We start from the raw sequence: 13,527 nt of genomic DNA, 5'->3' as shown, positions 1-13,527 counted from the left end.
CATGAAAAGTTTTTTTTTCAACATTTTTGTAGTTATTAATGTCATTTTTCATGCGACTGACGCCAAAATTAAAATCAAGGCGACGATAGTAGGCATTGTCATTCGGGACAGAGTTCAAGTAAGACGTCATTTTCCCTCATTTACACCACACAAACATTTATTTCGTCAATAAAAAATAACAGGCGGAAAGCAAAAAATTAATTTGTTAAAAATTCACGGTTCAAATTTTCCATTTTATTCGTTAGTTTGATGGCTCGCTGACACAAAAACAAACTAAAATTGTTGCAAAAATTTCGCTAAATTGATATTAAAAACACACATAGAGAGAAATCAATCACGTCACTTTATTTTTGCTTCGACGTACGAAAAAAAAAACAAAATTTTCGTTACAAATGAGTTCATGGTTTTCAGAGTTGTATCTAAACAAGAACCGCAAAAGTTTGAGTAACGATTTGGATTTAAATGGAAACTCATTTCTTAATCAAAACAATAACATCGTCAACAACAATACGGTGAAGAGCATGAAAAATTACTCAAACATCAAGGCGAGTAATCGGAACAACAGGCAAAAAAAGGCAAATAACAAAAATGTCGATAGCAAGGACAGCAGCGGAGGCGATCAGGAAAGTGAAAGTAGCGAGACGGAGGCGAGTAGTGAAGAGTCAGAGGATGAAGAGGAAGACGATGAGGAGACGGGAAGTGATTCTACTCAAAGTTCGAGTTCAAGCGACGAGAGTGACGAGGAAAATTTAAGAAAAAGCAAGAAACCAACCAATAAGTTTAAGGAATGTTGTCAGACTGGATTGTTAAAAGTCAATAATAATACGTATTCGGTGATATTTAATAGTAAAAGTGAAGATAATTGTAAGAGTTATTCGATTCCGAAGACGAAAGGATTACCTTATATCAAGTAAGTAAAATTTTCTTTTTATTATTTTTCGGAAATTTAATGTTTTTGAGATCGATGTTAAAAATTTTTATGAAAATTCAAGAAAAAACCGGATTTTAATTCCCAAATACGAATTTTATTTTAATTTTTTTTAAGTAAAATTGTCAAAAATTGAAATTTATAAAAGTTTTATACAAATTTGAATTTTTTTAGTTTTGTGACAAAAATTTCCGATTTTTACTATTTTTCCTAATTTTATTTTCTATAGAGTTAAGTTAAAATTTTTTATTTAAAAAAAATAATTAAATTTTTTTATTAAAAAAAAAAACAATTAATTTTTTTTATTTTACATATTTAAAATCCAAATAAAATTTTATATTATATTCCAAAAATTTTCTTTCCTTAAGATTTTAAAAATTTATTAAATTTTAATATAAATTTTTATGAAAATTTTTTGATCAACTTTAAAATAATTTTTTATTTTTTTTCATAATTTTATAAAATTTTTAGAATAAGTATATCATTAAATTTTTTGCTCAAACTTAAAAAAGTTCAATCATCACAAATTGAAGAAAATAAAAATTTTCGTTTTTTACATTTTTCATGATTTTGAAATTTTATTAAAAAATTTTCAAAAATATTTTTAAGATTTTTGCAAAACATTCAAGCATCATAAATTTAAAAAAAAAATTTTTTCAAAATTTTAATTATTTATAGAAACAAAAAGCGCAAAGACGGTCAAGAAAAGCATTTTAAAAAGAAGAAAAAGTATCCTTTGTCGATTTGTGTCCTTAATAGTCGTTACGAAATAATTGGAAAAGTTGCCAAGCAATTAGGTTACAAACTAGTCAAAGAACTCGACTTATGGAACGTTTGTTGGACCGATTCCATTCCGCCAGTTGAGTTTTGTCGAGAAATGCGTCGTTTCCAAAAAATCAATCACTTCCCCGGGATGTATGAAATTTCGAGGAAAGACATGTTGGCGCGAAACATGAATCGTATGCTGAAACTTTTCCCAACGGACTATCAAATTTTCCCAAAAACGTGGTGTTTTCCCGCTGAGTGAGTAAAATTTTTATTTTTTTGAGTAAAAATCTTATTTTTTTTTTGAAAAACAGTTTTGGAGACGCCATGAGTTACTCTCGTCGCTTCAAAAACAAGACTTTTATCCTGAAACCGGATCACAGTTCACAAGGCAAGGGAATTTGGTTGACGAAAAACTTAAAGGAAGTCGATCCGGGCGAACGACTAATCTGCCAGCTGTACCTTTGCAAGCCCCTTTTGATCGACAACTTCAAATTTGACTTGCGCGTGTACACGTTAATCACATCGCTCGAGCCGTTACGCATTTTTATCTACAACGAGGGACTTGCACGCTTTGCCACAACGAAATACAGGGAACCGAATGCCGTTAACACGTCAAACGTTTTTATGCATCTCACAAATTACTCCGTGAATCGGCACAGCAGGATGTTTTCGCACGACTACGAGGCAGGAAGTAAGCGAAAATTCACACAACTCAACAAAATCCTTGCGAACGAAGGACACGACATCGAAGCGTTGTGGGCGAACGTGGATGACGTCATCGTCAAGACAATAATTAGTGCATGGCCGATGCTAAAACATAATTATAACGCGAGTTTTCCGAATCATGACGTCGTGCAAGCATGTTTCGAACTACTAGGCATCGACATTTTGATCGATCACAAGCTAAAACCGTTCATTTTGGAAGTCAACCATTCGCCCAGCTTCCAAACGAACCAAGAAATCGATCGAGAAGTCAAAGAAGCGTTGATTCGAGACACACTTTTGCTGCTAAATATCGATAATGACGTGAAAAAACGGGTAATTGACGAGGACAAAAAACGTGTGAGAACGAGACTTTTACAGAAAATCCGCGAACACAAGGATGTGCAAGGCGATAATGCTCATAAAATATCAAAAGAGTAAGAAAATTTATTTTTTTCTCCTTTTTCACATAAATTTTTATTTAAATTTCTTGCAGAAGCAGCACAAATGAACCGAACGAAGATGGTTGCAAGGCGTGGGCGATGCAAATTGAGTGGGAAGAAACAAATCTCGCTGGATTTCGACGCGTAATGCCGCCGCCTGGCGATCCAAATCGTTACGCAAAGTTCTTTTGCGCGCAAAATCAGGTGTCAGTGTATTCGGAAACGGCTGCCAGCAAACGTAGGGAAGAGTGTGCGAAGAAACAACGCCTTGAAATCGAGGAAAAACGCAAAATTCTGCGGAATCAACACTGCAAGGGTGAAGGAGACGATCATACTGTCGGTCGAAACAGGAAGAAATTGTCGCTGAAACAATCACAAATGGCAAAAAGTGATGGATTTGCTGTAGAAAACATCCCAGAAACTGAAGAAAAGGAAAGAATTTCGCTTTTATCTCAACGGGAGTTTCTCATAAGAAGCTGTGGATTAATTCAAATGGTAAAAAAAATTTCTTATCAATCAAAGGAAATTGTAAAAAAATATTTTTTTTGTAGATTTATGTCAGTTTTCATCGAAATCAGTTACTAAGTGAGTCAGATCGCCGCAAATATCGTGATACATTTTCCAAACTCACTGCCCTCGAGACAACAATGCAAAATTTACCGTTGCTGCCATTGTATAAAATGCAAAAGAAAATCCAAATGAAGAACGTGCTCATCGACGATCCATCGAATGTCGCGGTACACGAAACGCAAGGCTGGCCAATACGACATCAAGCGCTTCCCTGCCTCAATGTCGAGCAATCCACATATAAAAACAATCGGACAGCGATGGCGCGTTACCTCACAAATTCCATGAAAAAATCCAGTATTGAGGCGCGACAATTTATCGGCGAAAAAATCAAAATTAATAATTTCGAGAATGCCTACAGATAGAAATAGAGCAATATTTATGCGATTTTTATTTTTATTAGAGTCTGGTTTAGAAATTCTACTCGTGAAAATCAATAAAATTTATTTTTTATTCAAAAATCGATAAAAGGTCTCGTCGTAAATCGATAATTTTTTTTTATCAGCGCACAATAAAACAACTATCGGAAGACGAAAGCGAAAGAAGAAGAACAAGGTGAGGCTCCGATCAACTAGTTATGTAAATAAATAACAACAAACAATGCATAAGCATGACCTTTTAACATTCAATAACGGCAAAAACAACAACAAAAAAGACAATTTCGCACCATAAAACATTCTTTATTCCTCAATTTCGTCTTCGTTAATGCTCCGTTGTTTGTCGTAACAGACATGATTGAGGCCTGACACACTTTCACGTCTATTATGCCCATCCGACATATATCCTGAATGTGAAAAGCTAAACGAAGAAAGTAAGTTTCTCGTCATGTGAGCAGCTCGTCATGTGTTTTGAGTATCGATAAAACGAAGCAACTGCCAAGGATCAACAAGTTGAATTCGATTATTTTTTGTGTTTATGTTGAATGTAAATAATTGGCGAAATTGGAGTTTTTAGTGAAATATGGAGCAGTAAAATTGATCTATGGGACATGAAAATGTGAAAAAAAATATTGACTTGTTTGCTTTTATGTGAAGTTTTTGTTGATTTTTTACTTTCCTTCAAAGTGCAACATAAAAAACTTGAAAGAGCTCATGAAACAAATTATACCTAACACCAAAGTAATTTTAAATTATTGAAAAAAAATTTAAATTATTTTTAAAAAAATTAAAATTATTTAAAAAAAAAATAAAAATTATTAAAAAAAAAATTAAATTATTTAAAAAAAAAATTAAATAATTTTTAAAAAAATTAAAATTTAAAAAAAAAATTAAATTATTTTTTTTTAATTTTTAATCAAAATGAAGTTGAACGATTTGAGATTTTTGTTACAAATATATTTTTAAGATTTTTTTTACTCAAAATGCATTAATTTGTCTCAAAACTTCTTAAATATATATATTTTTTACAAAAAATTATAACTTTTATCAAATATTTTTTATTAAAATTGTTTTGTAATTTTTTCTATTAAACTAAAGTATTAAATTTTTAATTCAAAAAGCTTTTTGTTCATTTAACGATTCAAATTTGTCGAAAATTTTAGAATTTTCTTGTAACATTTTTAAATTGCTTCAATATTTTCTAGAAGACTTTTATTTAAATTTTTTTGCGAAATTTTAATTTTTTTTTGAACAGGTTTTTGCCTAAAAATTGAAATATTTGGCTTTAAATTGCTAAAAATTTTAAATTATTAAATTTAAATTTTTAAAAATATTTTAAATTCATTCATTTTAAATTTATAACCTAAAGTTTAGAATTTTTAATTAATTAATTTAACATTTAAATTTTGAGTTTTTTTCTTCAAATTTGGAAAAAATTCGAATTTATTTCTTGTAAAAACTTAAAAATTTTAAAAATAATTTAAAATTCTTCACTAAAATATAAATTTGATAAAAAATTAATTTTAAAAAAATTATGTAGGTATAAAAAATATTTGTCAAATACTTCATTCCGAGCCCTAAGTTATTCACTGTAAATGTATTGAACATTCTTCTACGATTTGTGTTGTGGTTGTGCTATCAATACACTCGCTTTTGTTTAGTTATTTTCGTTCTTTGTTTTGATACTGACGTAAATTTTTGCTTGTTAAAGTTTTCATAGTGTCTCCCTCAAATTTTTATTTTATTTTTAATTTTTATTGCTAATTGATAAGAAATTTAATCTCTTTAAAAAAGACACCGTTCTCTCTATGAAATTCGTTAAAAGCTAAAATTATGTACAAAAGCTAACAAACCAAAAATTAAAAGGTAAGAAGCCATTTTATGGCAGAAATTCTGAAAAATTCGAAAAAATCGAATTTTATCACGAAATAAAGGCTAAAAATTTCGTAAGGAAATGTTTATGAGTCAACTCAAGTAAACCCCCGAAACAATAACAAATCCAATACATTCAAAAATTTTTTCAAATTTTTTGTTTGCTTGTGGTTGTAAAAGTTGATTCATGCACGTTACCCGCCTCTATGATTTTTTTCAATGCAAAATTGACTTGTATTGGTATAAATTACAGTACTCGTTGATAAAAGAAGTCAGTTTTAGCCTTTTTGCCTTTTAACGAAGGTCGGGAGTCTCTGAGATTTTTATCTTGTTTGACCTACTTCTAATCTTCGTTAAGTCAAGAGATATCACCCGAAAAATTTTAATTTCACGCATTATTAAAAAAAAACTGATAAGAAACTTTCTGTGATTTCGTTTCAAGATAAGGAACGTCAACAAACGTCTAAACTTAGTATGGAATTCGCTCCTGATCGCAACAGAGGTTTCATTCACGCACTCCAAATGGACAAAGACAACACAAAAATCCTCGCAATGCTCACGCTGGGCGGCGGAAGTTTGATTTTCGGCTTGCTGCCTGCCTTTTTTTCGCGCCAAAGTCGTCGCCGGCAACCGTTGATGGTCTCGAATTTGCTGTGTTTCGGTGCTGGCGTCCTTTTGTCGACGTCTCTCATTCACATGTTGCCCGAAGTACGTGAAAAACTGCCGAATTATCCGGAGCTGATCTTCTGCGGAGGCTTTTTCATGGTTTACGTTGCGGATGAACTCATGCATTGTCTTTGTGGCGAAGCAATAAGACACATTCACAATGATCCGCCTCGCGTACAGCAGCATCACGGGCATTCACATTCACATGGAACGGCACCTGGCTACGGATCGCTGTCGGAAACGCAAAGTTTGTTAGAGTAAGTTTTGATTTTTAAATATTTTTTATGAAAAATTAATAAAAATTTATTTTTTTTAGTGACAGCTCCGACAATCGTCAAGCAGATACAATCCGCCAAATCGAAGATCGCGCGGATGCCGAAGCAAATGCCCGAATTTGTCACACAAATCACTCCGAACCGTGCGAACAAAGTCTCGCGGGGCACGCAGGACTTCTTTTAGCGCTTAGTTTGCATTCCATTCTCGAAGGCATCGCTGTTGGCGTTCAAGACACTTCCGCAAAAGTTCTTTTGCTGCTCGGCGCAGTTGCTTGTCACAAATTTGTCGTGGGTTTTTGTCTCGGAGTCGAACTTTCATCGACGCCCGGCTCCCGTTTCCGCAATCATTTACTTGCAATCCTCATTTTTTCCTTCGGATCCATTCTCGGTATCGGAATTGGCATGGCAATCGTTGATCTCAAGACGATTTATGACACGTCGGCGTTGCAAGTTTTGCAAGCAGTGGCGGGAGGGACTTTACTTTATGTGACAGTGTGCGAAGTGTTGCCGCGCGAAAAGGCGAGATGGCATTTGAGTAATAAAAAGTTTGCGGGAATGGGTCAATGTCTCTCTGTGATGGCGGGATTCGGGACAATGACGTTGCTCAGTATTTATATGAGTAAGTATTTGGCCTTGAAGAAAATCTGGAGAATTGATACTTGAAAATTTCTCATTTTAGAAGAAGAATAAACTTGAAAATCATCGAATGACTGAAAAAATGGTGAAATTTATCAAAGAATCTGACCAATTAAGAGAATTTAGAAATAATTAGTGATAGAAATTAATTTTTCGAATAAAGTTGACGAAGTATTATGATACCAAAATATTTTTTTTTCATTAATTTTTTTATATTGATTCTTCGAAATAATAAAAATTTAGTTAAAAATGGTTCAATTTTCATTGAAAGTGCTTTATTTTTTATTTGATATCATAAAAAAACATAATTTTGTGTGAAATTTAATTAATTGAGGTTTTTGATCAATATTTAATGCATATCAGTCAAAAAAGTTTATTTAATTATTTCAACAAATATTATTTTTCGCGCAACCCGTGGAAAAACATTTTTAAAATAATTTAATTTTGGTGTGATTCAATTTTTTAAAACCAAGGAAAATGTTTTAATGAACAAAAAATTGAATAATTCAGGTATGAAAAATATTTTTTAAAGGAAATTTTTAACTAACTTCAATAAACTTTTTAATTTGAAAATCCATACAGACCTCAAAAGGCTTCTAGAAACCAAAAATTACATTTTTAAAATTGATTTTTTAACTAAAATTCAAAATTAAATTAAAAAAAAAATATTTTTAAAAAATTTAAAAAAATAAAAAATATATTTATTTAAAAATTTTTTTAATTAAATTTTAAATAAAAATTCACAAAAAATAAAATTTGAGTAAAAATTTTCAAATAAATTATTTAATTTGACCAATTTTTGTTTTTTTTCCTACTCTAAAATCCGTTATCGAAGCACGTTTTTCATGTAAATTCACAAAGATATCATAAAAACAAACAAATCAAGTGATAATAACCAACATTAATTCTTGAATATGTGACAAGATCTTTCAATTACCATCACATCTCGCTAGACCGGTAATTTCTGTTATTCATAATTTTTTTTTCTTTTGTAATTATTCCACGATGATGACTTAATTTTACCGCTAAACATGAAATTTATGCAAAAACCAAACTTGAATAAATTTCTCCATCCGTAATTCCGCATGAAATCCCCACCAACTCCCCCGTGCAGCTTGTAAAAAAGTTACATTTCTTTAACCAACATTGTCTTTGATCAGTTTTTGATCGACCGTTGAATGAGAAAGTTGCAAGTAAAGCCAAACAAATCATTACCTAAGAGCCGAAAACAAACAAAAATAGAAAATTATTAAATAACTGATTATCGAAAAAAAAACAAATATTTATTATTGAGACACTAAAAAAGTCATGAAAACGCACGTGTGACTTATGTGAGAAATTATTAAAAAAAAATATTGAAAAAAAAAATCAAGAGCAAAAGAAAGTGAAATAGCGTTGATAACGTTGATTTATTTGTAATTAATTGAGTTGTTTGTTTATAAATAATATATTTTTCATTAAAAAAATAAATAAAACTAAAAAGTAAAGTGAAAAACACGAAATGACCTTTTATGGACTTCTAAGAGCATCTCGCTGTGACAAGCGAGTATTTATGTTAGTTACAGCAGCATTTTGTGTGATAAGACTATTGACAGGCGTAGAAGCGATTGGAAATAGTTCGATAGATGATGATTACACGCCGTGGTCTAGTTTGTTAGAGGAAGCGACATTGAGGTAAATTTTGATCTTTTTTCTCAGAAACTTTTTTTTTTTGAGGTTGACATGACAAAATGTTGAAATTCGGTATTTTCCGAAATTGTTAAAGTGAAGGTGTTGCATAATTTTTTGTGAATCAACATTTTTTTTTACTATGAGGGAAATTCCGATGGTCACATTTGAATAAAACAAATAAACTTACATGAATGTTATTGTTTCTTGCAAGAGATGTTGAGTACAAGATTTAACACTTAACGTGTCAAAAGGGTTCAAATTTTATCAGTTTTAATAATTTGTTTAAAATAAATTCTTAAAAAAAATATTTATCAAAATAAACAAAAATTTGTACAAATTTTATTAAATAAAAAATGTTAAAAAAATTTTCATATTTTTTTTTGCTACATAAAATAATAATAAATTTAATATTTTTTTTTATTTTTTTTTATAAATAAAAATATTTTAAATTTTTGAAATTTAAACTTAAAAAAAATAAGCACCTAAATTTATTTAATTTCTTTTTATTTAAAATAAATTATATTTTTATTTTCAATTTATTTAATTTAATTTATTTTTAAAATAAAATGTTTTTTTTCAATTTTTTTTAACAATTTTTTAATTTATTAAATGAAATTATTTTTTATTTAAAATAAATAAAAATTATTCAAAATAAATTAAAATAATTAAAAATTAAATTAACTTACAATTTTTTTTCGTCTGAAATGTATTTTTTTTTAATTGTTTTTTTTTATAAAATATTGTAAATTAATTTAATAAATTTTAAAATAATATTTTTTTTAAAGTCCCATTGATCCATCAAGTGTTAATTTTCAATAAATTTCTTCGTAAAAAATTCTATTAATAAAAAAAAAACGGTAAAAGAAAGCAAAAGTTGTTGACTTCATCACGTGAATTGCAAAAAATGAAACAAGTTTGAACTTCATTGCAATTAAAATGCACTTTTCTCACCAATTACGACTGTCTTAACGTTTTTTCTCATTACTACTTCGTTAAAAATTAAGTGAATGGGACAATTAACTGCAGAAACGCTTCAAAACGACATTTATTGGGCTCCGTTGAAACTTTTATTGATTTTAACCAAAACTTCAAATTCATCTTCGAAAGAAAGTTCCATTTTTTTCTGCATAAAAAACGTATCAATCACTTTTTTCATCAACAAAAGGCGTTCGAGCGAAAAAAAAATCTGTTACTGCCAGACAAAATTTAATATTTTAATAACAATATTTAACAATGACGTCTGTATTTGTTATTCAGTCGTCGTCGTTTATCTGCATCGAGTATAAAATACAAGTGAAAGTGACAAAAATTGTTGTAAAGTTAAGTAGCAAGACAAATATATTACCGTTCATCGTCATCGCGCGTCGTCGCCTATTGTCTCGTTTCATGCAAATTTTTGTTTTTCATCTCATTTCACGGTGAAGGTCAGTTACTTCCGTTTACCTAATTGACTGTTTTTTTCTTCTCACAGGCAATCGACATCACGCAACGGAAGAATTTTGCTCCCTGCCACAAATTATGTGCAACACAACACTTTCAGTCCGTCGCAATATTATGCCGAGTCGCCGAACCAAAATCAATTTATTCCCGCGAACAATTATTACTTCTCGAATCGCTTGGATAACGTCGAAACGATCGAATATGATGCAAAACCTCAAAAATCACCAACAACAACTTCGACAACAACGAATAAGCCAAGTACGCATCCGCCTCCCGTGAATCCGCAACCATACCAAAACTACCAACCGATTCGTCAGAACAACTATCAGCAAAATTTGGTGCCTTCACAGCGCGAAATCTCGGAAACGGATTTATTTTTGCTGTCAGCCATCGAGAAATTAACCTACAAAGTTGATTATATGGAAAAACGGTTGAAAAAAACGGAACAGCTGTTATATTACATCATGGAAGGCAATCAAGCAAGCGATCGAATTGAAGAAAAGCCACGTAAGTGACAAAATTATCATTTTTTTCAAATTTTTAATGAATTTCTTACCTTTTATAGCTTGTCCTCACAATTTCACTCTGATCGGCGACACTTGTTACTTCATCGGCATCGATCGCGGCTTAAATTGGAAGTCTGCAGCAGCAATGTGCAAATCTCTCGGAGGACAACTTGCCGAACTCGATCCAATTTCGCGCCAAAAAGACGTCGTCTTCCGTCTTTTGAACGATTTCGCCTTTCGCGGCAAAGACTTTTGGGTTGGCGGTCTCAATCCGGGACTCTTATGGATCTGGATCAATTCTGGCAAGCCCGTGAATCCAAATATGAAGCTCGAAAAGATGTTGCCGCAACGAAAAGCGAGAATTATCGTGAATGACAAGCATGAAATTGTGCCAAGTACGGAATCAGCACCGATTGGAGGCTCTTTGTACTCCATAGATCGCAAAGATGAACCATTTTCGGAGGAAAATTCAACTGAAGAGTCTGTAGAATCAGAAGGAAAGGTCATTAACGGCGTTTACAGCAAGGGACCAACAACGGTTAATCCGAAAATTATCAATAAACCTCCGACAACGACAACAAATCGCCCGAATTTGCAACAAAACTTCAAGGATGACCAAATCAAAGGCAATGGAAGATGCTTGAGACTTTCTTATAATCCAGCGGCACACACCTACGAATACACAGGCGTTGATTGCGTTCAACGATCGAACTATTTGTGCGAACTCAAGGACCGCACATCGGAAAATGAGATCAGTCGGATCGCAAAATCCCTCAAATTCCATTAAAATTTAATTTATTTCTGATTTTTTTAATAAATTATTTCATTATTTAATAGATTTCGAGATTTGGCTTTTCCGGTTCGTCAATTTCTGCGGAAACTTCAACTTCAGTTAAGGCAGAAGGATCATAAAATTCGTTTTTTGGTCCTCGAATCAGATCTCTGAAGAATTGGAACGACTTGAACAATCCGTAAGCTGTGAGAAAAAAGGTAAAATACACTAAATAAAAGTCTCTTGGGCCTCCTTTCAAGTGAATCGGCAATCCATCCTTTTTCTGAAAGTGGATTTGTTTGCGTTTCAAAGGCGTCATTGGACCGGGCTCGTATTCAAAAGTCTTTTCTGCTGGAGGAGATGATTTTTCAACAACTGGTTCGAACTCTTCGCCGGGACATTTTGGCTCGCGTGCCTTGAACAGGAACTTTAACGAGGAATTCTTGAACTGTCTAATGCTCGAAAGATACGAAATTCGTCGAAAAGCCATTTTTTCCACAGAAAAATCTTTGTTTGTCAAAAATTCTCGACTACTTGGATGACATACCGTAATTACCAGTTGTTCAAACAAACCTATTTTTGCGATACACGAGCTCCATCTTTATTTTAGATCTTATTTTTAGCTTTCTAAAACAAACTCCACACGCAGGTAAAGTCAACAATGGAATATTTTTAGCAGTTGTTCAAACAATTTCGCCAAAAATCGACTAAAAATAGAAATTTTTATCGTAAATTAAATTAAAATTAAGTAAAAATAAAACGCAATTCAATTTATTTTACGTCAATCTTATGATCATGTCGTTTATTCAGTTGTTATTCTCTCACACGTTTTTTTTTCTTTGCTATTTTTGTGTTTTTTGATCCATCTGAGTGTCAAAATTGTTTCATTTTTTTGTATTTATATTTTAAGATTTTTCTTATCAATATTTTTGTTTTTTTTTTCGAAACACTATAGTAGAATAGATATACAATTAATAGACGTACGAATAATATAATAATGATAATTGATTAACTTAATGCAATTAATATTTAATAACAATTATTATCATAACCGGTCATCTGTGCGACGCATTGAATATTTATATAATAATATTAGTAACATATATCTCTAAAATTAACATAAAAACAGAATTTGTAACATTTTATATTATTTTTTATTTTAATTATTTTTGTAGGCGTTTATAAATATTTTTTTTAACACATAATATTTTCATAATTTTTATCTAATTTTTTTATAACAAAAAATTTATTTTTTTTACTAATTTAATTTAATTATTTTTTTTTTAATTTAACTAAATTTAATCTTGTACTAAAAATAATTTTTTGTTTTTGTTTGTATTATAATTAATTTGTATTATATTTGTTTGAATTAATTCTATGACTATTTTTCTTATTTAAATAATTTTTTGAAAAATTTTAATATGTACTATAACATACAGAGCGTTTCAACTATAAAAATATATTTTTTTTTTTTTGAAAAAATAATTATTATTTTAAAAAATTATTATTTTTTAAAATATATTTTGGCCTAATTTTGAATTTCTTTTAAAATTAAATTATTATTAAAAAATTTAAATATTTTTTTTGTATTTAAATTGAAAAAAAATATTAAACGCTCTGAAGTTATTTTTACAGCTCATTTAATTTCATCTATTTTTTTTTGTTTTCTAAGATCATTTTCAAAAATTGTCTTAATATTATCATTATTTATTCTAAGACTTATCAAAAGATTTCATGGCCTCGTGATTTCTTTATTTTTTTTTTTAATAAAAAATGAAGGCTTTCTGAATTTTTTTTTTCATCTATTTAAAATCTATAAAATCTTTTGTGTAGAAAATGATTTTTTTTATTTTTGCAAAAATTTTAGAAGTTTTTTTTTTGGTCTCGAAATTCAATTTGAAAAA

The 13,527-nt window shown here is 30.2% G+C and overlaps 3 protein-coding genes across 5 annotated transcripts; all 3 read left to right on the top strand.

The window, feature by feature from the left end:
• Window positions 1-392: 392 nt before the first annotated feature.
• LOC134837666 (tubulin polyglutamylase ttll6-like) lies at window positions 393-3,773 on the top strand. Its single transcript, XM_063853050.1, has 5 exons — window positions 393-910; window positions 1,607-1,951; window positions 2,008-2,835; window positions 2,895-3,336; window positions 3,393-3,773. The coding sequence occupies exons 1-5, from the start codon at window positions 393-395 to the stop codon at window positions 3,771-3,773; spliced, it is 2,514 nt and encodes an 837-aa protein (XP_063709120.1).
• Window positions 3,774-5,463: 1,690 nt separating this feature from the next.
• LOC134836361 (zinc transporter ZIP1) lies at window positions 5,464-7,423 on the top strand. 3 transcript variants are annotated; one of them, XM_063851600.1, is made up of 4 exons: window positions 5,464-5,651; window positions 6,100-6,580; window positions 6,640-7,217; window positions 7,281-7,423. In XM_063851600.1, exons 2-4 carry the CDS (start codon window positions 6,132-6,134, stop codon window positions 7,286-7,288), a joined length of 1,035 nt encoding a protein of 344 aa, XP_063707670.1. In that variant the 5' UTR covers window positions 5,464-5,651; window positions 6,100-6,131; the 3' UTR covers window positions 7,289-7,423. The 3 variants fall into 3 exon arrangements, with proteins under 3 accessions (XP_063707670.1, XP_063707654.1, XP_063707662.1); XM_063851584.1 differs by having other exon boundaries at window positions 7,278-7,423; XM_063851592.1 differs by lacking the exon at window positions 5,464-5,651 and having other exon boundaries at window positions 5,898-6,580; window positions 7,278-7,423.
• Window positions 7,424-8,302: 879 nt separating this feature from the next.
• On the top strand, window positions 8,303-11,672 carry LOC134836769 (uncharacterized). The gene is made up of 3 exons (XM_063851983.1): window positions 8,303-8,908; window positions 10,377-10,852; window positions 10,911-11,672. The coding sequence occupies exons 1-3, from the start codon at window positions 8,736-8,738 to the stop codon at window positions 11,636-11,638; spliced, it is 1,377 nt and encodes a 458-aa protein (XP_063708053.1). The 5' UTR covers window positions 8,303-8,735; the 3' UTR covers window positions 11,639-11,672.
• Window positions 11,673-13,527: the final 1,855 nt, after the last annotated feature.

Source organism: Culicoides brevitarsis, chromosome 1, assembly GCF_036172545.1.
Source record: "Culicoides brevitarsis isolate CSIRO-B50_1 chromosome 1, AGI_CSIRO_Cbre_v1, whole genome shotgun sequence".
NCBI lineage: Eukaryota > Metazoa > Arthropoda > Insecta > Diptera > Ceratopogonidae > Culicoides > Culicoides brevitarsis.
This window is presented reverse-complemented; position numbering and strand designations above follow the sequence as displayed.